General features: G+C 48.0%; 1 protein-coding gene across 2 annotated transcripts in view; it reads left to right on the top strand.

The window, feature by feature from the left end:
• RNF170 (ring finger protein 170) overlaps nt 1-25,815 on the top strand; it is an 878,020-nt gene that overhangs the window by 269,274 nt on the left and 582,931 nt on the right. For both annotated transcript variants that reach the window (XM_069626407.1, XM_069626408.1), the window contains exon 2: nt 10,947-11,105. In XM_069626407.1, the coding sequence (XP_069482508.1) occupies nt 10,969-11,105 (137 nt within the window). In that variant the 5' untranslated portion in view covers nt 10,947-10,968. The remainder of the gene's footprint in view (nt 1-10,946; nt 11,106-25,815) is intronic.

Genomic DNA, 25,815 nt, shown 5'->3' with positions numbered 1-25,815 from the left:
TTTGTCCGTAGTCGGCTTGGAATATAGGGGAAGCTCCATCTCTGCAGCCAGGTCTTGATCTATATAATTCCCAACAGCTCCACTGTCGATGTATGCTTCAACGGCATGCATTCTTGACGACCGTTGGTATTAATTAAGATCACTGGTCGGTGGCTCTTTTCTCTCACTCGACAAACTGACCTCTACGTTTGCCGAGCTGGGTAGTTTTCCGACTTAGATTCCTTCTCTTCATCTTTTTCCGTGGCCCAGACGATTTTCCTTGGAGGTTTCACTGGGCAGTCCTTCAGGAAATGCCCTGGTTTTCCGCAATACAGACATAGTTGTTGTTGTCTCCTTTTATCTCGCTCTTGTTTTGTTAGTGGAGGTCGTACCCCTCCGATTTGCATGGGCTCCATAGCATTTTTTTGCACTCGAGTGACGTTGTCTCTAGATCGAATGTACACAGCCCGAGGGTCCATTTTGGAACGGTCTGCTTTTCGGTCTTGCAACCGGTGGTCTAGTTGTACGACCGAATCTATGAATTCAGAACAGTCTCTAGGAGGATAAACCACTTGAGGAAGAACGTCTTTTAATTCGCCTCGTAAACCCTGATGAAACAAAGTGGTTCTTTTGTTTTCAGACCACCTAGCTTCAGCAACCAATCTGTTGAAAGTGGCAGTGTACGTTAACAAGTCCTGATTCCCCTGTCGGAGGGAAAGGAGTTCATTGTCCACTGCTTTTTCTCGGGTATTGCGAGCAAAAAGTTTTTCCATTTCCCTCTGAAATCCCCCAAAGTCATGTAATAAAGGATCGTCATGGGTCACCAATGGTACTGACCAATCTGCTGCGCTACCACTCAGGTATGATAAAACAAAGGCTACCCGAGCTTGGTCATTTGGAAATGCTCCAGGTCTGCAAAGAAAGTGAAGGCGACACTGATTCATAAAAGCGGTGTATTTCCGTGGATCACCTGCAAACCTCTCTGGTGGTGCCAAAGGAACTGTTCCCTGGTAACATGATTTGTACCGGAGTCGAGGTAGTGGATGGCATGGTAGGATTTTGCATCAGTGGGTTGTTTCCAGGTAGAGGCGTCTGTCCTGCTTGTGATTGCAAGTATTGCCTGCTAATTTCTTCAGTGCGCTCTTTAGTCACTAAAAAGTCTCTCAGGAGAGCGTTAGTCTCTTGTCGGGCAGAATGAACCTCGGCACGAAGTTCTCCTAACAATTGGGCCAATTGGTCTAATTCTGATGTCTCCATGACGCCCAGGTGGATTGGTTTGGCAGGCTTCGCGTTCTGTTACGCTCACCTGGTATCCACGGGGATGCCACCCAGCCGTGGGGACTCTGGTATCCTCCTCTACGGTTCCCAGGTGTGACCAGCGGGGAAGTTCTGCCTGGAATACAGGTGGGCAATGTTCAAGACTGGGCAACTGGGGTAAGCAACCCCGTATGCCCGCAGCCCCTCTGGACCTCTCCTCACCTTGTTGTTAATTCAGGTGTGCTCTCCATCCTGCCTTCTTGGTAGGGACGCGTTGTCCTTTGTGGGCGAATGCGATCTAGTTACTTCACTGAAGCCGGCCCGTTTTGAGTCTTTCAGGTAGGTCTTATTGCTGTTGTATATTGTTGTTATTTTTGCATGCCTTTCTTGGTTTAAATAATGTCTTTTTCTCTTCCTTGGGTGCGCGGAAGTCCAATGTGATGCATTGGCTGAATTGGATCTCGCCGGTAAATGATGGCGTATAAAGAGCGCTTTGATGCGGTAAGTAGGGGCTATGCGCAGCGCTATGATGCCTTGCCTTTGTTAACCTGTTATCTTTTCTTTCCCATAGATCGCGGTGCTCACCCGGTGTATGAAATCCAGAGGCGATGCTGGTCGAGGGGCAACTTGCGAGGTAAGCTTTTCGGCACAATTTGTTATGTTGTAAAATTGTCTAATGTCTTGTTTCTTCCTTTTTTGCAGATCCACTGGTCCGGGAGATGCGCTGATCCTAGGATGCTGTTCGTAGGAGCTGTGGGCAGCTAACGATGAAATTACAGGTAAGCTGCTGCTGTTAACGATGTCCTTTTGTCTCTTTACAGATGCTGTTCTTCCGAGGTTCGCGGGTACAGCTGAACACGATGAGCGTCACATTGCAGGATTGCAAAGTAACGCGAAGCGTGTTATTTAAGTCGGGTGTGGTTTAAATAGCTTCAAGAAAGTAGTCCAGGTAAAGTAGTTCCTAGGCTACCACACCCAAAACACTATACCGCATAGCTTGGTTCCAAGGAGCCAAGCTATGTGGATGCCTCCATGTTGGCTGGCACTTGAAATAAAGTAGTTCCCTAAACCCAAGTCTTTATTAAGTATGAGCCTGGTGCCAAAGGCGCCAGGACTGGCCCCAGGAGGGCCTAGGCATAGGATGCCTAAGTTTGTTGGAGACCCGAGCCAAGACCCCTCCTGGCCCATGGGCTTGCCAGGGGGGTTTCTGGATGTGGGTTGTGACCAAGGGGCTCCTTTGCCAAAGGTTATTACATGTTGGGCTTCCTTCAGTCGGACTCAGACTGCTTTTGGATGTCGAAGACTTTCGAATGTGCGTGGCTTTTTGTTTTTTTTAAACAACATACTGTGGGTACAGAACATAGTGGATAACAAATGTATACCAGACAATCCGACGACGGTGGACCATGGAGCAACTTAGAATGCAATGTGAAGCCAGCCCCAATCTCCCCCATAAACTTTATAACCCACATCAAGCCACTCGCCCCGGACCTCCCCTCCACCCCCAGGTTCAAACTGTTTTTATAGTGATGAGAAGTGTCGTAACATGGGGGGGCTTGACCACAATCGCAGGGCAAGTTTCTGCAAAGTCAATAAATGGTGTCCAGATAGAGAGATACTGTGCGCAGCGTCCTTCACATAGTGCTGTAACTTTCCCAGCCACCAGAATGTCCCAGATCTTCACCCACCACTTCTGGACCACCGGGCCCTCAGTGGACTTCCAGTTTTGGGCTATGGTCAGTTTCGCCACCAGGAGGAAGTTCCCAATTAGTGTGGGCAGGGGGCCAGTAAGGGGAAACCACCCTGAGTCTGTGTCCCCCAGTATTACCACCCGTGGGTCCATGGAGAGTGAGAACCCCGTAATGTCCTTTATTTTGGAGAGTACTTCCTTTCAAAAGACGTCCGCTTTGGGACACAACCATACCAGATGGACATAGGAGCCCTGATGTGATGCAACTCTTCTGGAATGAGGTACCACCTGTAACAAAACTTATAGGAGCATTCCCTATCTGTTACACATCTAGAGGATTTAAGCATCCTTCACCATATTCTCAACCATCCCCCATCGTCCATGGGCCCCCCTAAGTCTTTTTCCCATTTAGCCATGTACGGTAGGTACATAACCGGGTCCCCTGTATCCAATAGTTTGTACAACTTTGAGATTCAACCCTGTGCGAGAACCCCCTGTAGTGTTAACTCGAGGGCAGACAGCGGCCTTTTAGCCGCTTTTTTAGTGAGTGGGTGGGAAGCCCAGTGTTGTAGTTGGGCGTAGTGGAAGCGCTCCTTTTCCGGCAGAGTAAATGCGTTCTTAAACTCCTCAAACCTCATTGGATGATTTTCCTTGTAAAGCTGGTGTATGTGCGATAAGCCCCCCTCTGCCCACCTGCCAAAGCCCACTCGGTCCCACCCTGGTTGAAAGCTCCAATTGTGCCACACCGGTGAGAGGGGGCCAATCCCCACTGACCCTCCCCATTTACTGATGGCCCTTCCCATGTAGTAAAGTGAGCAGTTTGTAGTTCCCAATAAGGTGAAACCCCACTTCCGCCCCAAGTGTCTTTTATCCATGTAGGGTAGGTGCTTTAACTCTACCGCTGATTGGGCTTGCTCGATTTGTTTCCATTTTGGTTGTAGGGAAGGGTCGCCCCAAGTGAAGGCAAGAGACAGCTGTGTGGCTAAATATCAACGAAATACATCAGGGACTCCCATGCCGCCCACCCTCATTTGTCTCAACAGTACCTTCCTAGATATTCTGGCTTGCTTATTACCTCATATGAATTTGAAGATCCTACCCTGGAGTGTGCAAAGATCTGGGTCAGGAATCCTCAATGGCAGAGCCTAGCATACGTATAGCAGGCGCAGAATCGGATTCATTCTGACCGCCGGGATGCAATCGAACCAAGAAATCTCCTGGCGTCCCCACCTCACCAAGTCTTCCGCAAACTCCTGGAATAACAATCGGAAATTAGCCCGGAAGACCTCAGAGGTCTCACAAGGGATGCAGACCCCCAGATAGGGTATAGGCTCACAGGTCCACATTATAGGGGTTAAGGCCCCGATCATACTCCTTTCCTGTGGCCTCAAAGATACATCCAACCCATGCGATTTAGTGTAGTTTACCCTGAACCCAGAGACTTGGCCGAAGCTGTCTAGTTCCTGCAGCACCTCAGTTAAAGAGGATTGAGTATTACTCAAAGTGAGCAAAATATCGTCTGCATAAAGGGATACCTTATGGACCACTTCCCCAACCCGGACACCCCCAATCGCCCGTTAGTCCTCAAACAGCTGCCACAAGGCAAAGATCAACGGTGATAATGGGCAGCCCTGCCTCATCCCCCTAGTGATTGACAATCTAGATGAGAGCCCCATTACCCCAAAGGCAAGTGGATTGGTTTTGATAGATCGTCATCACCCTGCTGATGATTCCTGGCCAAAACCGAACTGCGTCGGGCCCCCCGAAGATAGTTCCAATTCACCCTGTCAAAAGCATTGTGAGTGTCTAGTGTCACTATGCCTAAATCTATATCCGAGAGTTTCCCCACTTCAAACAAGCTAAGGACTCCCTGCACATTATTCTGCGCACTACTGCCCGCAATGAACTGGTCGCTGTCTATAAGGTCGGGGAGGACCTCCATCATACGGCGGGCAACATTTTTGAGGGATTGGGACCGTAGTGGAGGTTCCCATGGAAGGAGTGACCCCACCAGAGAGCACAAATGAGTTGAAGAGATCACAAAGGCAGCTGTGAATCCATCAGAACCTGGAGTCTTATTCTTAAGGGATTTAATTGCCCATTCTACTTCCCCAGACGAGATGGGTGCCTCCAGGGCTTCCCGATCCACATAAGATCGACTCGGCAAAGGCGCGTTTCTCAAATATTGGGCCTGGGCCGCCACCAGAGGAAGCTCACCCTTGAATACCTCCTTGAAGTGTGCCTCTAGAATCCTCAATGTATCCGCCTCGGCCCTCTGCACCATCCCTTGCTCGTGCTGCAAGGCTAAAACTGAGTTACGTTTTTGGAGCTTATGCATCTTTGCCACCAGGAGGCGATTGGCTCGATTCCCCTTAGCGCAATGATACTGATTAGTTTTTAGCATTGCCTGAGCAGTCCTGTTGGCCAAATGTGCTTCAAGCTTACTCTGTGCTAGCCTGAGTTTGCGTAGCGCCTTACGAGACCCCAATCTCTTGTGTGCATGCTCAGCCCGAGCAACATCCCCCTCTAAGCCCACCATAACTAGCTGCCTAGTTCTAGTATACGCTGCGGTCTTGCTGATGAGCTCCCCCCTACCCACTGCGTTCATGGCATTGCAAACAATGCCCTCCGATGGGCCAGAGTTTTCATTCTCCTTAAAGTAATTGGAGATAACCACCTCCAATTCACTAGTCAACACAGGGTCTTGAGCACCGGTTGTATACCCTCCACTGGGGCCTATGCCTTTCGAGCCTATCCAGTACTGCCAGAGATATAGACACAGGAGCGTGGTCGGAGAGGGTGCGTGTGCCTATTTCCACCCACCAGATTTGCCACCCCTTGTTTTTTGTCACCCCCAGAGGCACCCCCAGAGGCAAAGAACAGGGAATGCTCTATATTTCATACGCTTCTCGTCCTGCGCAAGCATGTGGGTCTCCTGCAGGAACACAATAGATAGAGACATATCCCTCAATTTGCTTTAGACTGATTTTATTTTCACCGGGGAGTTCAGGCCCTGCACATTCCATGTCCCCATCAGCATTATCCCCCCCCCCAACCCCTCAGCTACAGCATCGTCACCAGGTAACATTTCGACAGGGAGCCAATCTCCACATCCTGGTCACCCTGGTACAAACTGCCTGAACATTGGTCACTAAAATGATTCTGTCCCACAGCCAACTTTTATAACTTGACACCCCCCGCCATCCCCTCAACCCCCAAACCTACTTGAACATGAGCATGTTCCAGACATCTGGAAACTTTGTAAGGTATCTGACTTGGGGGGCGGAAAGAGCTCTGACCCCAAGAAATTCTCCCTCCCTGCATCCCAGTATCCACCCCTACCAGCTCAGGGCCCAGGGTCCCCCAATAGGTGCAGCTCCAGTAGGGACGTCCCAACCGCAAACTGGTCAGCACACCAGACCTCAGAGGATTCAAGTCTTTCTATTTGGTCCCTTCACCACCTCCCCTTTCCAAACTTGCGCCATCACTGCGAAGACATCGGGTCAACCCCATGATTCGGGACCTGCTCAGCCATCGGTTCTCCCACGCCCGCCCCTTCCGGATTCAGCAGTCTCTCTTTTTCTTTCAGTGTTTTAACCATCCAGCACCTCCCCTGGTGTGTGAAATGGAGCGCCGTAGGGAAGCCCCACCTATAGGGCACCTCCCTCGTCCGCAGCCACTCCGTCAGCGGGCACAATGCCCTCCGCTTTTCCAGAGTTGACGACGACAAATCTTGATATGGGGAGAGCGACATATTGCGAAAGCATATAGTGACCTGGGGCCTGGCTGCAGCCATTATTCGTTCCTTAAGTGTGAAGAAGTGAACCGGGTATAATGCATCAACTAGCCTATACTGGGTCGAGGCGACACGAGATCTGGCCCGGTGGGTCCTGTCCAATTCAATCTCCTTGTCCACAGGCAATTCCAGTATGGACCAGAAGAGATCATTCACAAAGCTGGGAAGGTCTTCGTCTCGGACGGCCGAGGAGATGCCCCTAATTCAGATATTATTCCTGCGGGCGCGATTCTCCCTGTCCTCCTGTTTATCCTTCAAGGCTTCAAAGCGGGCCTCCAAAGCCTCTAGTCGGTTGGTGCATTCCCCAACTTCATAGGACTGCTCGCAGAGGGTATCCTCCACCTCTGAGACCCTATTTTCGGTCTCTGAGACTTATTTTGTTTAGTGCCAGGATCTTGTGGGAGAGTTCCTCCGTGCTCTTCTGCATTTCTTTGCGGATCTTGGCTAACGGGTCCTGCAGGTCAGATTTGGTCGACATCTGCATAAGCATAGCTGGGAGAGAATCGATCCCATGCACCTGGACAGTCGCTATTTCGGAGCACTTACTCTTGTCTGCGGATTGCAGCATTGTGGAGATGTCCCCTTTTTTTGCAGTCTTGGGAGCTATAGACATGTCTGGCCCCAGGGATCACTGGCCAATCAGAAACTCCTGTGTCGCTCCACCAAAGGGCCGAGGGCATCGACCCAAGGGGTACACACCACAGTGTCAGTCCAGATTATTGCTTAGCTGTAGGGGGATCTGTGGCTGTAGAATTTGTCTCTCGAGTTCAGAAGATACCCCTCCTTAGATTTTCTTTAGGTTCATGCACCCCGCAGGAGTATAGATCGAGGCAATCCAAGGCCACCTGAGGCCAGCCCTCCAGCAGCCCCCTATGCAGGCTCCGGACCGCTGTGTCTCCCATGCACACCTGAGTTGTATGTGGGTGGAAAACTTAACAAGACAATCTACAGCTGCAATGCTGCCCCTACTCCGCCAAACCTGTATAGCTCAGAGTTCAGGTGCTAAAGAGGGCTCATGAATGCTAAGTAAAGCAAACGGGTGCTGTCCTGGGACAGCCGTTGCCATGGATCCGAACAGTCACACCAACAAGCGCCTTCAGTTGTGATCAGGTGTTTCCCATAGCCTCAAGGGCCCCTGTTTGCTGGGGGCTCCCAGCTGCCGTTGCCGGTATGACATGTGGTCCCGGGGAGTAAGTACTCCACCGCAGGTGCCTGTAACACGGAGGATCCAAGTTGCTCTAATGGAGTCACAGGCTCCCTGCCGCTCCCACGAGGGGCATGGAGCCACGACGACAGTCCAGGACCCCACAGCGTTAGTTTGAGCAGGTGAGTGCCCGGGGGGCCTCCCCCAACTCACCGCTCTGCTGGCTGCTGCACTCCTCGTCAATGCACCCGCAGACGGGCACCTGGCGCAGGTTCCCGTTTCCCCCACCGGGGCAGGCGTCATATCGGTGCCGCTCTTCTGGCTACTGCACAGCACCTTGTTGCGCCCACAGTCCGGCGCTTACCTCAGGCTCCAGTCTCCCCCAGCGAGGCAGGCGTCCCATTGGTGCCGCGGTCCCCGACAGCCCTCACAGGTCCCCCACTGGAGCAACGGCGGCCCCGCGGGAATAGTGTTGTGTGCCACAGGGTGCACTGATGGCACTCCGACTTCGATTCAGTCAGCGCCGCAGGGACGACACCCCTCCCCTTCAGGCCTGGATCCAGCCGGGGGCCTCCATTTTCTCGTCCCGGCAAGCCGCCTTCAGCATGGCTCAATCTTCGGAAACGCCGGAACCTCTCAGGCAGCAATTTCACCTGACTCCAGCCCCAGGGCTCCAGGTCACTGTCCCTCAGAAACCGCACAAAGTAGGGTGCTGGAAGAGGGATAGAACATGTCTTTTCCCCTCTCTCAGCATCTGAGACACTTAGGCATCCATCCTCCTGATGGCGCGGCTAGCCACACCCCTGTGTGTGGCCTTCTTTATAGACCTCCGCAGGACCATTTCGACTCAAAGTTCCAGGTTCAACTTTCACTCTCCCCTTCTCTACGAGTTAATTTAGCTTACTTCACTTTTGCAGTTAATTCGATTAATCGTTGCAAACTATGCACCTTTCACAGAGACTTTCAAGCGGCTTACTTCCTTTTGCCAGACCAACCCGTTACTCAGTATCGCTGATTCTACAGCTGTCCTTACTTCAATGTTCATTGACGGGTCTGACTTTCCTTGCGTCTTATCCACATGCGTGCAGCCTTGACTTGCAATCTAATGTTGCTACTTCAAACCTTAACACGCACCGGTCTCTCAGGTTGTTTGCCAACTCACTGGCGGTGTGCGTTTCTTTCTTGGTTTTTCGATTTCCAATTCACGAGTCAAGGTTTGTACCACAGGCTTAGCCTCACCTCCTTACTCTACTGCCGTTCACCTGAGAGGGTTGCTGGCATCCATGGAACAGAATGCAGCCTTCTCATGTGTGATCTGACCTTCTCCATGTGTCTTTCGCTGCCTGTAGGAGGCAGTGACCTCCGTTAGGGAACTCTTGAGGTTTTCGACCAGCTGCTCTCGTCCCTTGGTCCGTCGCACTGCTCCAGAATGCTTGCTTTCGCCCCGGAAGTTCTGCTCGTACTCATGTTCCGCCTTGCTCAGAGTGTGTCTCTAGGTTCTGACTTTTATTTGTGTGAGGAGAGCTAATTGGGATTAGGTGTATGCACTTAGTCAAGTGCCTGGCTTTGCCTGACCCGATTAACAGGACATGTCTAATAGGATGTGTGAGAATTAGTCTGGTTATTCTCAGTCACCCTCTTCCTCGGCTCAATGTTTGTGTAAAAAAAGAGGGTGGGGGGTGGAGGGGCTGGATCCTCAGAGTATCGTTATAAATAGTATGGTTTAGATAAACAAAAGAGGGGGGAATACTGCATCCCTCCATTGGCTGCCTTGCCCTCTTTCCCCCCGAAAAGACCCCTCACCCAGGTGATCCTCCCGCACTGGTGCACGCCCAGGGTCTGGATACAGAGGAGATGGCCGTGCCCTGGCCACCTGGGGGAGAGATTCCCGGGGACTCGCGGGTGAGACACCCCCTGGTTTCTCACAGGCTCTTGGTCATACTGTCAATTTACATGCTTACCAAATCTGAAGATGGCAACCAGAGGCAGGGTTTAGTGAGAGGACTGTTATTGGATGGGGGCAGTATGACCCAGAGGACAGTGATTGGTTTAAAGGGGAAAAGCACTTTGTAAGTGAAAAGTAAACTGTTTTTTCTTTTACTGAGGATTCCCAGCCTGACGGGGAATATTCATGAGCTTGTGAATCCATGCCAGACCCATGCTGGAGAACAATAGTTACAGATAAGTAACTGAAACCATGTATGCTATAATACAAAATTAAGGATAATGTGCTGAACAATGAGCGACAGACAAGGCAGTTGGTGGGTACAACTGTAGGGTTTGAGGGGTATCAGGATGGGTGGCCCAGTGTTATGGCTAGCACTGAAACCCCTTGGAGATAGAATTTAAACTCGTCAGCGCTATAGAGGAGCTGACGAATGCAAAATATTGTGTTTATTTTATTTATTTGAATTTATAAAGCGCACTACAGCCAGTAGGCATCGAGGCGCTATGAAGGACATGTATGAAGGCATCAGTCAAGGTTACATGAATGCGGCCCAAGAGGTTACTTAATGCAGAGTGCTCAGTTACATTTACAGGAAAACTGTGTACAGAGGCTTTCAAGAGAACATGAGGAACATTCAAACAAAGAGCCTGGTTTTGCTAGCTTTCCTGAAAGCTGAGTGAGAGTCAATCTGTCATAGTTCAAGGGGGAGAGAGTTCCAGAAAGTAGCAGCCATATTAGGGAAGCTAGTTCCACCCGCCCGCACTTTGCGTGTGATGGGTGCTGTTATTCTGTTGGAGTACGCATCTCTCGACGGTCTAGAGGTGGAGTGGGGGACAATTCTATGAGCTAGGTAGTGGGGGGGGGCAGCCCATGAAGGCATTTGTGCATCAGGGCGAGTGTTTTGAAGACAATCCTTTCCTTGACGGGTAGCCAGTGGACCCTTCTCCTGACATCTGAGATGTGGTCTCTCCTAGATATGCCCGTTGGTGTTCCGTTTGCATTTCTGGAGCTGTTTGATGCCAATGGGCAACCAGGCCAGAACGTACCTTTTGACACAACAATTTCAAAAGTGGCTTATAGTGCATAATCCTAGTTTTATGGTTTTTAACATGTTGCCATATTTTCCTTTTAGAGCTCGATGTTTGAAGCCTGGAATGGCTGAACATCATGAAGAAGTGCGAAGTCTGAAATTAAATGATGGGTCGATTATCGAAGGCATAAGTGACCAAGTCCTAGTGACGGTTGTCCTCAGTCTGTCATTTATTGCTACAGCAGTCTATTTACTATTGAGGTGAGATTCCATCCATAAAAAGAAGTCTTTTTTTATGTTTATGAATTTAATATACAACCATTATATTACAAATGCTGACTAATTACATATTAGAATGCGTAAATGCTCAACCCTAAAACATTGTCCATGATAACCTGCACTTCCAATCTGTCTCAGCAAGTAATAAATGGGAGGGGAACAAAGTATTATTTGAGTTATTGGGGTGGATAGATATTGGCCAATTTATTAACGCCATGTATGCCAACTAGTATTTTTGTATGTGTTCAAGTTATGAGTGTGGCTAAACCTGTTGATTCATCTCATATCTTTGATTGTCCTGTTGTGGAACTGCAAGCTGGCATGGACGTACATATGCACTCAATCTCGGGCCCTCTTGAATTTTTAGGTATTCAGAGTTCAGCATACCTTTAACTTTTGTGAGTGTTGGTGTACTATTGTAGTCCGTTCGTGATGCTTGTGGCAAATTAATGTTTATGTCAACATTCGGTTGAAAATCTTAGTTTCTTTTTTTACCAGCACAAAGTAAATGTGCAATGCTCGTTGTTTTCAGCCTGTAAAACAGTTTGTTTTCTAAATAGAAAGCAAATTAATAACTTTGTTTTTAGCTGGTGAAACAAAAGCATTCACTGCAGGGATATCTGTTGTCCTCTTTCACGGAGGTGATGCAGTTAAGGAAACTAAGAAGGTTAATCATTGTCATCAGAATTTTTTTGAAGCCTGCATTGGCAAATCAGAGCCCCTGAAGGACCGAATTACCACATCATCCCTCTGACGTTGATACATTTAGTAGCATTGAATTGGGTTACAATAAAACCCAAGTAATGCAGTGCTTTGAATATCGATTAATACAGGATGAATCGCTATAAACAAATGTGATATTATTAACTCAAACAGTGGTGGTATCCAATTAAACACCAGGAGCGGGATGAATTGTTTAATCATGCATGCTTGGTCTGTCAATAAGCGCTACAGTGTCAGGCTTGTGCTACACAAGGAAGTCAAAATGTGTCTTAACGTCTTAAAACAGAGTGTTGAGGATTGTGTTAGAAGAGTCTGATGGTTTTACAGTTTGGTAGCTGAAACAATGATGACCCGATGTCCAGGATGCAATGGGTCGGCACAATTGACATGGCTGACCTTGTGCACTAGGAGCAAGCACAGCGACCTTCAGTGTTGCAAATGCTTTTTAAAGCGGGGCAAAACACCCCCTGAAAACAAATATGGCAAAACACTCAGCAAATAGAAAACCAAAGGAAGGCTTCTAGCAGGAGAAACAAAAATGCAAGGTAATTATCAGCAAGTGACAAGAGGATTCGAATAACTGGGATATCAGCATGCACAAACCTAAAGCTGGAGGTTGAGCAGCAACATGCCTAATCAGGACGTTAAGATACTTAGAAGACTGCAAGGGATAATTGCGATGCTTATACAGGTTGACACGATTATCATCCCTGGTAGAAACCCAACACACAACTTGGGTCTATTGCTGCATGTAATAATGCAGACCTTGCTTAATCTAGGCAAATATGCAGTCGTTTCATTTTTCACGATCAAGGCATTTGACTCATTTAGCAGGGGGAGTACAAGATTGCACCTCTGCATACATTTGAATTGGGAGTTGTTTTTTCAAGGTGAATCCAACTCCTTTATACTGTGCCTATGACTAGAGTTTAGGACAGGTTGCAATGTGATGGAACGCTGGGAGATAGGATCTGGCACCAGACAGGTATGCCCACTGTCCGTGATGCTGTTTGCAATGATGCTTGATCCACTAGATGAGGGAGTGAGGGACCTAGTGTCTGCATACAAGGATAAATACTTGTGTGCATCAGGGACCCTGGCATTAATCTACCATATATATTGTAGATTTTCGAGAACTATAGCAAACTCTTGGGTATTCCTATTAACCGATGACCTTGTTTCAGGTGATGTTCCTCTTTTCAGCCATAGGCGCCATCCGGTTAGTATCCATCCAAGCGCTCACCTCCTCCGGAGCTTCAAAAAACAAAGCCATTCTCTTATATATGACCTACAGCTTCGACGGATACAGTAACATGGATTTAATGCCTTGTTGTCTCAGTCTTTCTTTCGTCGGGACGAACTGGCCTCTCTTTCTTTGGCTAAATGAACAAAAGAGGGGTAGGGTTGTTTTACAGTGGTTAGTAACGGTTGTGCCCAAGCAATATTTTGTAACACGAAAAGGAAAGGGGCTACATCCCTGAGAGTTGTTTGATTCAGCTGAGCATCTGTAATGCCCCTGAATTGTTTAAACTGTCTCCAGGGGTGAGAAGGGCAGAATAAGCTGGTTGGATCCTGTCTTATATCTCAAGTTCAAAATAATTTTTGTGGATTGTTACTAGGTACTTGGCAGGTCTTTGACATCAATCTAGAGGACTATTCAGGACCGGGAGAAAGAGGGGATAGAGAGAGTCCTATCTATCCCTACCTGTCTAGTACCCTAGCCCTAGTCTGCACTGGTGTGCCACCTATCTTAAAGTGGATGGAATAAGGAAAAGGAAACCTCAATAATGCATTTTTAAACTCTTTACTCTGTCAATATCAATCTGAACACTTATCTGTTGATTTCAGTACCATTTTCTTTGTAGGTGATTGTGCTTAACACAGGAAAGCGAGCTTAGACCCTTACTCATATGAAATGTTCAAAAATGTCTGCTGGGATGGTTCTCAACCAGTATTATGGCAATGATTACTTTATTGGCCAATGCTGAAGGTGAACATTTCCCTGTTAACATCGGCGCTCTAACTCAAGAGCTAAAAATTGCAGTGAAGACTTAAACCAGGGGGCTAGATATTCTGATTTCTAGATGTGCCCCGGATTTCGGACGGAAATACTGCAGGAACTTATCTGCTGCCTCCCCGTATCTGTTGTAAGGAAGGCATGGGAACAGTAAGTCGGACACAAGTGACCACAGTTCAAGGGTGTTTATTGAACTTCAATAAGGATGTGATAAACGCCTATCTACCCTAGATCTACAGATGGGCACAAGCTACGACCATCAAATAATAATAATGCAGTCAAAGTACAGTCTTGTCAAAATAAAAGAGCCCATGGAAAAAAAAACTGTTGCCAATCCTTACTGCTCAATGCAAATAGTGTGGGGCTAGTGTTCATGAAAAAGAAATGTGTTCACAAAATGATATGGCAGGATGTTCAGGCCGTTGGCCTCCCTTCCCCACGTTTTTGACACAGGACAAGGCAGTCCACTCGAGGATACAGTTCATTACCAGTATCAGGGCCTTCTGTGCCCAAGTTTTTTTATTTATCAAAGTCTCTTGATTCAGAGGGCCGATGTAACAAAACACAAAGTTCCTTTCCTCTTATAAGCACTCAAAGTCTCTTTACTTTGGATCCCCCTCAGCCAGGCTCAGATCCCCCTTTTTACAATGTTCACAGAATATTCTTTCTCGTGTGACTCACGGTTCACCCCGGATCCCCCTCAGCCGAGCTCAGATCCTTCCTCTTACACAATTAGTCTCCCTCAGCCGGGCTTGGACCAATTTTAGTTCACAATAAGCTATTGAAGACTTTAGAATGTGCACAGGGTTTAGCTTCACCCGTTGCAGGACCACTTCGATCTCAAAATTCCCCTTTCACACTTGCCAATCAGTTGGATACCTAACAGAGATCTTCAAATGAGCACCCACGTGGCGCCGGACCACTCTGTGTATGGTATCTTTCTTGGCCTCAAAAGTTCAGTAACTCCTCTGGGTTTTCAATTATTTTTGCGTCACTCATCACATACATTTCACACACTGTTCTCTTTAGATTTCTTCATACATTGTTGCCGTTAGCATCCTTGGTTCTAACACAGGCTGGTCTGGTATCAGTCTCTCCAACTTACCAGCTGAGCTGTCTTTCCTGTCGCTGCTTTGTTGTTGGAGTCTAGCACAGTACCACAGCGGCAAACGCTTGTCCCCGTCTTGATTATCGACGCGGGAGAGCCCCAGTTACCTCTGACAAACAGTCCCAGGTCTTAGGTTTCTTATTTTCCAAAGTTCAGCAAAGTAACAGTCTGCAAAGGTCAAGGGCACTTCCCTCCTTGCAACCCTTTGTGGTCTCGCCATCTTTCTCCTCATATTAAGCTGCCATCTTGGAACTGCTGCTTCCTCGTGTGTCTTGCCTTGCTCAGAGTGTGCTTTCGTGCTCTGCTTTTTATCTGTGTGGGGAAGTGTGATGAAGGCGAGGTGTGTGGAATGATCAGTAATTGCCTGACCATTGTATTGGGACAGGTCATGTATACGGCTCTGGTGTTAGTCCATTTTCTCTCACGGTGGGCTGTCTGTGAGAAAGTGTTTGTGTCGGGAAGTGGGGGGCAGGGGAGTTGAGCACCTAAGTATCCTGTGTGGAGAATAGTAGTTACAGGGTAGGGGATACCGCATCTCACCATCCGATGTCCCACACTCTGAAGACCACTTATCTATGTGACCTTTCCGCACTGGTCCACTCCAGGAACTGGATCCAAAAGTGATGGCCGTGTACTGGCCACTTGGATGACAGATCCCCGGGGACTAGTGGGTGAGACACCTTCAGGTTTCTCACACTGTCTACCGTTTTTTGGTGGGCTATCTGACTGTTGCCACCTTCTTTAGGATTGACTTCATAGAAAGGTTCTAGGTTCTGCATCTTCCACCTGATCTTGTAACATCCTTAGCTTTGTTGTTAGATCCTAGACCTTTTCCTTCAGTTCCTTTGTAGTGATCGACATCTCTTCCACCTTCACTCTAGTTTCTTCGAACCCTGTCTGCCAAATTACGCACATCTTGTCTCAGGAGACCAACATCACATTTGATCTCGTCTATACGGTACTCCATTGGCGCTCTCGTGGCCGCAATTGCCTCCAGTATCCTAGCATCATTCTTCCCCCCAACCCCCCTGTTGTCGACACACAGCCTTCTGCCTCAGGTTGTGCCTATGAGTCCAGCAGGTCCCGGCTTTGCTCCTTCTTTTTCGTAAAAGCTTCCCATCTTTGTCTGCCTTGGCCTCGCTGGGGTTTTCCTCCCGTCTGGCATGTGTCCTAAGGGTGCCTGTATGGGCCTCCACTTAATTCAACCTCCTGCCCGCGATCCTGCACTCTCGCACCTGTACTCGTGGCCTCTTTATTATCTATGTGCCGCCCGGTCTTGAACACCCCTCCGCCGTTCTCAAGCGGTACTGTCCCCGTCCAGATCAACCTCAGGGAGGGGATAGCCCCAGCCTCCAATGTACCTGCTGGCTCCTTGGCACCTTCTCAGCTCCCCAGTTTATAGCTGCTGTGTGTCCATTCCATCGGGTCACACACTGCCTCTCAATAACCCAGTCTCACTTGGAGGGTGGCACACTTGCAGGCTTCACACGTCTCTGTGCTGGATAATACCTTGGCAGCAATATCTGCGACACCTCTAGTAAGAGGACTGAAGGCTCCAAGGAGCCTGTGAGAAAAGTTGACAAAATGGGGAGTTTCATAGTTTCCAAAATCAAAATCAGAAAAAGAGGACTACATACTAAGAAAATAAATGAAATGGTTGACACATATTCACTGCAACCTATCACAAAGAAGTAAACATTTACAACATTAACACCAGCCAATTGGAAACAAAGAAACGCATAAAAAACCATGCCCAGCATCACCATTAGCCGCGGATATTCAACGTGGCTACAAAGCTTACTTGTAGCCGTGGCTACACATACATTTTCTACAAACTAAAAACCAAACTGAGCCAACCCTCAAAACTTTAAATAAGACAGGACAACACCTAAGCACACAAAATAACACACAGATACAATTCTGTGCTATTTCTCTACATAACCGTATGATTATTGCACAGAAAATGTATGTTTATATATATGGCTATAAATATAACCGTGCCTACGGACACAACCAATAAAAAGACGAAAAGCGTTGACGCGCCTACGCACATGCTTTTTATACACACGGTTATAGAAAAATCCATACATGAGCTTTTGCTGATAGAAATGGTACCTCACATGTGTGGGTGCACCTACCTGGCACAAAGGGAAAAGGCTAAACCACTGGTTCTTCAAACGCCCTGGGGAAGACTGGATTTGGCTTTGTGGATAACCCACAGATTAGTGCTTGGGGTGTCACAGCCACCAAGAAAAGGGGGAACCTCGTGCATTTCTGAAAAAAAGACACTTGTGGGAATCAAGAGGTCCGACTTGCGCAAATTGCCCTTGAATGTATTACCCACAAGCCTGGAAAAGTCCAAAATGTAGGGGAAAAAAAACACAGTTTACCTTGCCCCATTCCCACAGGTATCCTAATGAAAACGGTACCTCACATATGTGGGTGCACTAACCTGGGTGGAAAAGAAAAAGTGTTGACCATCCACAAGTCCAGCGGCAGTCTCAGGGAGCCCTAGCAGGTCCCCATCCCTACGCGGAGCTCTAACACAGTGCAGCCAGAGCGCCAGGAGTGTGGGGGGTGATGTCCCCGGCCTTGGGATGCCGGTCCCCCATTTGGGTGGACAGCACCCAAGCTCAACGGCTGTACCAGGGAGCCCTGGCAGGGTCCATGTCCCTTCCCGCAGGCCAGCCAGTGTCACAAGTCTCTCCCCTTCTCACCTGTTTTTCTTGTTTGCTTGCGACCTTCTTTGATGATTTCTTTCGCACAGTCCGGGATTTATAGAAACCTGTGTGCTGGTCTTCAGGTTCCAGCGTGAGGATAGCAATCCAACTCCAAGAGACGTTCAGATGTCCAGGACGGGAACCAAGAAAGAACAATGTCCGTGCTCGGAGGCACGGAACGCAGTGACCCGAGTGCAGGCGAAAAACCCGGAAGAAGCTCAAAGGTAAGTTCGAGGAAAGGAAGGGAAGGGAGGAGGATTCAAGGAACCGGGAATTAGGATTCGGAAGAAAGCCTAGAGCGAACTCCGGCAACACACGTCCAACTACAGCGAGCGGTAGCGTTGAGAGGTGCAAAGCTGCAGGGGCGTGTCTGTTTAGTAGAACGTTGAGCGTGGAGTGCAAAGACTGGCAGGCTGCGTTCCGTATCAAGCGGCCAAGTTGGGAGGATCACGGCATTCAGTCCTCTATGGGTCAGGGACCACGAAGTCCAGAAAGGACGCAGGCGACGGTTCATGACAGTATGCCTCCTCTGAAGCCCATCTCCTCCGGGTTTGCCGGGATGGATGAAATGGTATCTTCGAATCAGCCTGGGGGCATTCATGTTTGACACGGGTTCCCAGGTGCGCTCACTGGGAGGATACCCTTTCCACTCGACCAAATACTGTAGGTGACCACGTCTGTACCTAGAGTCACAAATTCTGGAGACCTCGTATTCGAGTTGGTCATTGACAATCACTGGGGTAGATCTTGGAGCAGTTCGAGAGGGCTGAACATATGGTTTTAACAGAAAAGTGTGGAAGACTGGATGAATCCTTTTCCATGACTCTGGTAGTCGGAGTCAAAAGGCCACTGGATTGACGATTTCTTTTATAGAAAAGGGCCCGTAATACCTGGGAGCCAATTTGTTTGGTCGTAGGTGACGAGGAAGGAGTTTTGAGGATAACCAGACCTTATCGCCTATTGAATAGAAAGGCCCAGGCCTTCTTTTGGAGTCAGCATAATGCTTAACGTCACTTTGGGCCTTTTCTAGGTGTTCCTTTGCTTCTTTGTGCACATTGATTAGTGTTTCAATCCAGGAATCAACCGCAGGAACTGGGGTAGGATGTGGAAGAATGGACGGTAGGACTGAAGTATGAAATCCTTGACTACAGAAGAAGGCACTGCTCTTGATAGCAGAATGATCCGAATTGTTGTAAGCGAATTCGGCCACAGGTGTTAAGAATGACCAATCATCCTGGACTTTGGTGGCAAAGCAACGAAGATATTGTTCCAGGGTTTGGTTTACTCGTTCGGTAGCTCCATTGGTCTGTGGATGATAACCCAAAGACAATGCACGTTGGATTCCCAGTATACGACATAGCTGTTTCCAGAACTGGGATATGTACTGGGGTCCTCGGTCAGAAATGATTTTGGTTGGTAGCCCATGAAGCCGGAATATGTGTTGTAGGAAAATCCCAGAAAGTTCAGATGAGGATGGTAGTTTGTATAGAGGCGTAAAATGAGCCATATGTGTGAACAAATCACTGGTAACCATTATAGTTGTGTAGCCCCTGGAAGAAGGTAGTTCCACGATAAAATCCATGGCAGTGATTTCCCAGGGTCATGTTGGTAGTGCTGGTTGGAACAGGAGAACTGCTGGTCTTTTATTGTCATGTTTGTTCGGATTGCAGACTGCACAAGTCTGGACATGGATCTTGATATCATCCTTCATCCTTGGCCACCAAAACTGTCTTTGTATTAGATGGAGGGTGTTGGTGATGCCACGGTGTCCTGGATGGAAAGTATCATGAGATAGGCTTGTGATCCTTTGTCTCAGTCCAGGAGTAGGGATGACCAACCGACTATCCTTGAATAGATATCCGTCTTTTGTTTTGAGATTCCATCGATTATTTCTCTTAAACTCCTTCCAAGGGTCAGAGGACTGAGTTTGGATTTGAATATCCTCCAGGAGAGTAATTGCTTGAGCAACATATATTGTGTTGGGAAACATCTTAGGAAAGGTCCGATCCTCAAGGGGTTCGTTATCGGGACGTCTGGATAAGGCATCGGCTAAAATGTTGTGTTCCAGGGAAATGATGGATTTGAAATTGGTATTGGGCAAAAAAGAAGGCCCAACGGGCTTGGCGACTGTTTCTACATTTTAGGGATTGTAGGACTTGAAGATTCCGATGGCCCGTGCGGACTTGTACTGGGTGTTTGGCTCCCAGAAGGAGATGACGCCAATCGATGAAGGCTTGACGAATGGCTAACAATTCCTTCTCCAGGACGGAATAATGAGTTTCACTGGGAGTCAAGGTGTGGGAGAGATAGGCGATGGGGTGTTCTAACTTGTCGCCCAGTTCCTGTTTCAGGACTGCCCCAGTGGCGTAGTTGGAGGCATCAGTTTCAACAAGGAAAGGTCGATGAATGTCGGGTTGAGCTAGGATGGGAGCTTGTGTGAACTCCGACTTCAACCGTGGAAACACTGACACTTGGGCTGAGGTCCACTGAAAAGGGGTGTCTTTCTTTAATAATGTGACAATAGGGTGCACAATCTCAGAAAATGCTGGTATAAATTTCCTGTAGAAATGAGCAAGCCCCAGGAAGGATTGAATTTGCTTTACAGTGGTTGGAACAGGCCAAGACAGAATGGAGTCAACCTTGGAAGAGTCCATTCCAATCCCATTTGGGCTAAGAACGAATCCGAGATAGTGAAAAGTAGATACATGGAAAAGACACTTCTCGGGTTTGGCCAGGAGCTTATGTTCACGTAGACGTTGTAAGACTGCCCTTACGTGCTCTTCGTGTTTGAAATGGTCCTTGGAGTAGATCAGTATGTCGTCTAGATATACAATGATGAAGATGGACAGCATATCAGAAAACACCCGATGCATAAAACGTTGGAAGATTGCTGGGGTATTAGCAAGTCCAAAGGGCATGACCAAGTATTCAAAATGGCCAAAGGGTGTTCTAAAGGCTGTTTTCCATTTGTCACCTTATTTTATACGAATAAGAAGGTAGGCACCCCTGAGATCTAGTTTTGTGAAGATGACTGCACCTCTGACTGCTTCCAGGATGTCCGAGATGAGAGGGAATGAGTAACGGTCCTTGAGAGTGCATTCGTTAACACCACGGTATTCCAGACATGGCCTAAGCTCCTTGGAATCCTTCTTGGCAACGAAGAAAAGGGAAGCGCCCACGGGGGACTTGGATGGTCGAATAGTTCCATTTTCCAAGTTGGTATCCAGGTATTCCTCCTAGGGCTCTTTTTTCAGGTTCTGACAAAATAAACATTCTTCCGAAAGGAATTACGGCTGAAGGTTCAGTGTCGATGGCACAATCCTCAGGTCTGTGGGGTGGTAGAGCTTGAACAATGGCTGTTGAGAATACATCTGTGTAAGCCTGAATCCGGATGATGTTAGAGACGGTGACTGGAATTTGCTGAGTTTCTTGAGTCTTCAGAGGACCTTGGTAAGGTGTCTAGGGAAAAACAGTGGGACATACAATGTTCTGAACCATGAAACAAAGAGCCTGCTGCCCAATTGATGTAGGGGCTATGCTTCTGTAACCAGGGCATGCCTAGAACCATTGGATAGTGGGCAGATCTTATGATATCACATTTAATCCTCTCTTGGTGGTGATTTATAGAAAGAAGAATTTCTTTGGTTTGAAGGGTTATGGGTCCTGAAGACAGGGGTCTCCCATCAATAGCTCCTACAGGTTGCATAGTCTCACGTTTTTCGTGTGGAATGTTGTGAGTAGTGCCCCAATCATGATCTATGAATATGCCCATGGCTCCGCAATCCACTAATGCCAGGATGGGGTAAGATTCTTTCTTGGAAGGCGATAGGAATGCCTGTAGAATCACAAGATTATTTTGTCCAGGAGAGTTCAAGGAAGGAATTGATGTGGAGCAGAAACCTTTCTCCTGAAACTGTGCCCCATTTAGGATCGGGAGCTGGCGTTTCCCGAACGCCGTGGAGGAGCGATAGGGCACTCTCTGATGAGGTGTTTATCGGAGGCGCAGTACATGCACAGACCAGTGTGAATCCGGCGCATCTTTTCTTGTGGGGTAATGGGTCCACGAAAGGCCCCAGTTGCATGGGTTCTTGATCCGTGGTTGGAGAAGCTGCGGGGCTCTGGTCTATATGGATGGTCTGTAGCAGCCTTTTGGAATGTTGACTTAGACTTCTTTTTCTCCGCCTTCCTTTCCTGGATTCGAAAGTCGATTTGTAGAGAAAGGTCAATGAGGGCCTGGAAGGAGCTTGGGCAAGGTACCCTGGCTAACTCGTCCTTTATTTCTTCATTCAGTCCTCTTCAAAAGAGGGTGAAGCTGGTTTCTTGGGACCAATCAGCCTCCTTCACAAGTTGTTTAAAGCGGGAGGCCCTAAAAGCCAAAATAGACGCTGTTGGAATAGAAGTCGCTCTGCTGCAACAGGATGTTCGATCGCTAGCTGAAAGAATGAGCGGGCTGGAGAGTGCGGTGAAAACAAACACAGAAACCAGTGCGATCAACGCAAAAGAGGTACACATACTAAAGCAACAAGTGGCCAACCTCGAGAGCCGAGCAGATGAGGCTAGGGGGAGAGCGAGACGGAACAACATACGCATGGTCGGCCTGCCGGAAGGAGAAAAAGGCCAGGACCCAAAGGACTATGTGGAAAATATGATCCTGCAGGAGATAGGGGCTGAGCAGCTTTCACAAGGATTTACAGTTGAGCGAGCGCACAGGGCCTTGATGAGGAAAACACAACCTGGGCCCCCCCTGCGCGCAATAATAGCAAAGATCTTGAATTACAAAGACCGAGAGAGGATCCTGGAGTACTTTCGTAAAGGTGGAACGATTAAAAGGGTGGCAGCTACAATCACAGCGTACCCGGATTATACCATGCAGGTGCAGAAACAGCGTTACACCTATGTGGCCGTCAAGAGGCGGCTACGCCCAGCTGGGATCAAGTATATGCTACTGTATCCTGCAAAGCTGAAAGTCTTGCAGAAAAGTAGGGCATTTTTCTTTGATACCCCAGAGGATGTGACGGCGTGGCTGGACATGCAGGGTTGCTCGGAACAGGAACAAGACCGCGAGAAGCACGATAAGCGATGGGGACACAGCATGCATACGGGAATGGGGGGGAGGGTGGAGATCTGGAATTGACTGTAATGAAGTGGACTGGTGAGGAATTACAATAGAGGTTGCCTGGACCTGTAGAATTTGATGGACTGGAATATACTGTATATAATGCATAAGCAAACGAGGCTGCACTCAGCGCGGTGAATATGAAGCAGATAGGAGCAACAGGATGTAGACAGCCTATCCCTCTGAAGTAGTAGCAGAACGGCCATTAGGGTGGTTCACCCTGCGGAGCCGTGAGTAAAGGCTAATGCCAGAAAGGGCTAGATGCGGGGGTGCCTGAGATCCAGGGATGGAGCTGGGCAACAGTTGGGGAGGGTATTGTTGGGACGGAGTAGGGAGGTTGGGGGCGGGAGGTTTGGGCGTTCGATGTGTTGGAAGTTTGGAAGTAGTTGGGAGATGTTTATATTGGGGAACAAGCCTATGCAATAAAAGGAAGAATTTGAGACCGGACAGAGCTGGTGGGAACCCGGGGAGGGAGGAGAAAGACCCAGATATACTATGGGAGACCTTAAAGTAGTCACCTGGAACGTGAGAGGGCTCAACAGCTATTTAAAAAGAAATAAGATTATGATGTATTTGCGATGGCAGAAAGTAGATATAGCCCTGTTGCAAGGGACACACCTGACAAAAGAAAAACTGGAGGTGGTACGGAAGAAGTGGAGAGGCACTGTGGTGGGGGCAACATAGTCAGCATATGCTAGAGGGGTCATCACTTGGGTGGCACCGCATGTACCGTTTCAGATATTGCAATCCACGGTGGAGGCAGATGGGAGGATGGTAATACTAAAGGGATTGGTCGAAAATAGGGAGATGTGTGGTAAACACCTATGCCCCGAATCAAGATACAGCAGCATAATTCAGAAACCTATATAGTAAACTTAATGCAGGTCTAGGAGGGGCGGTGATTTGGGGGGGAGATTTTATTTGTGTAATAGACCCGAAGATGGACTGATCAGACTCTAAAATAGATAGACCGACCCCAGCAGCCAGGGTACTGCAGTCCTTGCTAACAGACTTTGAGTTAGAGGATGCATGGAGATTACATTACCCGCAAGATCGACAGTATTCGAATTATTCAGCCCCACAGAATCTACACACCAGATTAGTTTATGTGCTTGTCACGAGTGCGCTCATGACAGACATAACACAGATAGAATACAAGGCGAGGGACCACTCGCCGCTTATATTGAAGTGGCAGTATCGATCCCCGAGAGCGAAAATACTGACATGGCGTCTCAGAGCGGAAGCGCTCAAGGACAGAATCTTTAGAGAAGACATGAGAGAGGAAATAGTAAGCTATTTTGAGACCAAAACGGGTAGCGTGGATTCGGCGGGAGTTCTTTGGGAAGCCTTTAAGGTAGTGGTGAGGAGGATAGCAATAGCCAAGTCCAAAGGGCTAGAAGGAGGGATCTACAAGAGGTGGAGAAGGAGCTGGAAAAGGCAGTGAAAGGGGGAGGTAACAACGAATGTGATAATGAAGTGATACTTCAGTTACAACAGAAATGCGCGGGATATTGGGAAAGACTGTGCAATCTAAACTATAAAAAATATATAGAGAGACAGCATGCGGGGGGTGATAAACCAGGGCGAGTTCTGGCATGGTTATACAAAAGCGAGACCCCCAGACCAGTAATCAGGACCATAGTAAAAGAAAATGGAAGCATAGCAGACACTCGGGAGGAAGTGAATCGAGAATTTGCAAAATATTATCATGCCCTATATGAAGATGTGGAGGAATGTGACATTAATGCAATAAGCAAAATATTAGAGGACATAGGATTGCCGCAGATTAGTGCTGCTGAACGAGAGGAGCTAGATGCACCAATTACCCTAGAGGAATTGGAAGAAGTGGTGAGGCAGCTATCCACGTGGACTCCCCCGTGAATTTTAAAAGATGTATAAAAATGAGGTGCTCCCTGAGAGAAGCGATTATCATACCGCTCCCCAAACCCAATAAGCCTGGCAGTGAGTGCGGATCTTATAGACCCCTGTCGATGCTGAACCAGGACAGCAAGATACTGATGGCGGTCTTGGCTAACAGAATGAAGAGAGTCATTACTGCATTGATACACCCCGATCAAACTGGCTATGTCCCTAATAGGAACATATCCAACAATCTTAGGCGACTCCACCGAGTCATTGAATATGCAAACGAAGAGACAAATGCAATGGCAGTTGTGTCACTGGATTCAATAAAGGCCTTTGACTCGGTCAAATGGCATGGCTGATTGCTGCACTAACAAATTATGGAATAGGGCTGGGGTATCTGAGATGGGCCAAGCTGCTATACAGTGAACCGCTGGCTAGAGTGAAGACAGGATCAGTTGTATCAGAGAGGTGGCAGCTTGGTAAAGGCACCAGACAGGGATGCCCGTGGTCGCCCATGTTGTACATCCTGGCCTTGGAGCCTCTAGCGATATATTTGAGGCAGCAATATGACGCAATAGGCATAATCATCAAAGGGGAATCACACTTAATCTCTCTATATGCGGATGACATGTTGTTTTACCTGTGCTATCCGGAAGAAAATCTACAGTATGTTCTCGAAGTGCTGGATCGATTTGCAGGGCTCTCAGGTATAGCAGTGAACGCCAAAAAGTCCTGGGTGTTTCCATTGGGGAGGTATAGAGGGATCCCATTGGAGCAATTACCGATCCTCCAGATACCATGAGCGGTAAACACGTTTCGATACCTGGGGTTAGACATATATCATACAGTGGAAGCAGAATATCTGCACAATACTGAGAAGGCTGTACGGCATATTGAAAATAGCATGAGATTTTGGGTGAAACTTCCCTTGGCGATGATGGGTAGAGGGACAATGCTTAAAATTGTGGTTTTGCCAAGACTGTTACATTATTTTGCGAATATCCCACACTTGATATCCAAGCAATTCTTTACTAGGCTGAGCAGTATATGCAGAGAATTCCTCTGGCAAGGGACAAGGAACAGGATGGCCCTTTGGAAACTACAAAATTCGCATGAGAAGGGAGGCATAAAACTTCCAAATT

The sequence above is a fragment of the Ambystoma mexicanum genome, chromosome 6p, assembly GCF_040938575.1.
Source record: "Ambystoma mexicanum isolate Mex_15411 chromosome 6p, UKY_AmexF1_1, whole genome shotgun sequence".
NCBI lineage: Eukaryota > Metazoa > Chordata > Amphibia > Caudata > Ambystomatidae > Ambystoma > Ambystoma mexicanum.
The sequence above is the reverse complement of the archived record's forward strand: the minus strand, read 5'-3'. Positions and strand labels throughout refer to the sequence as shown.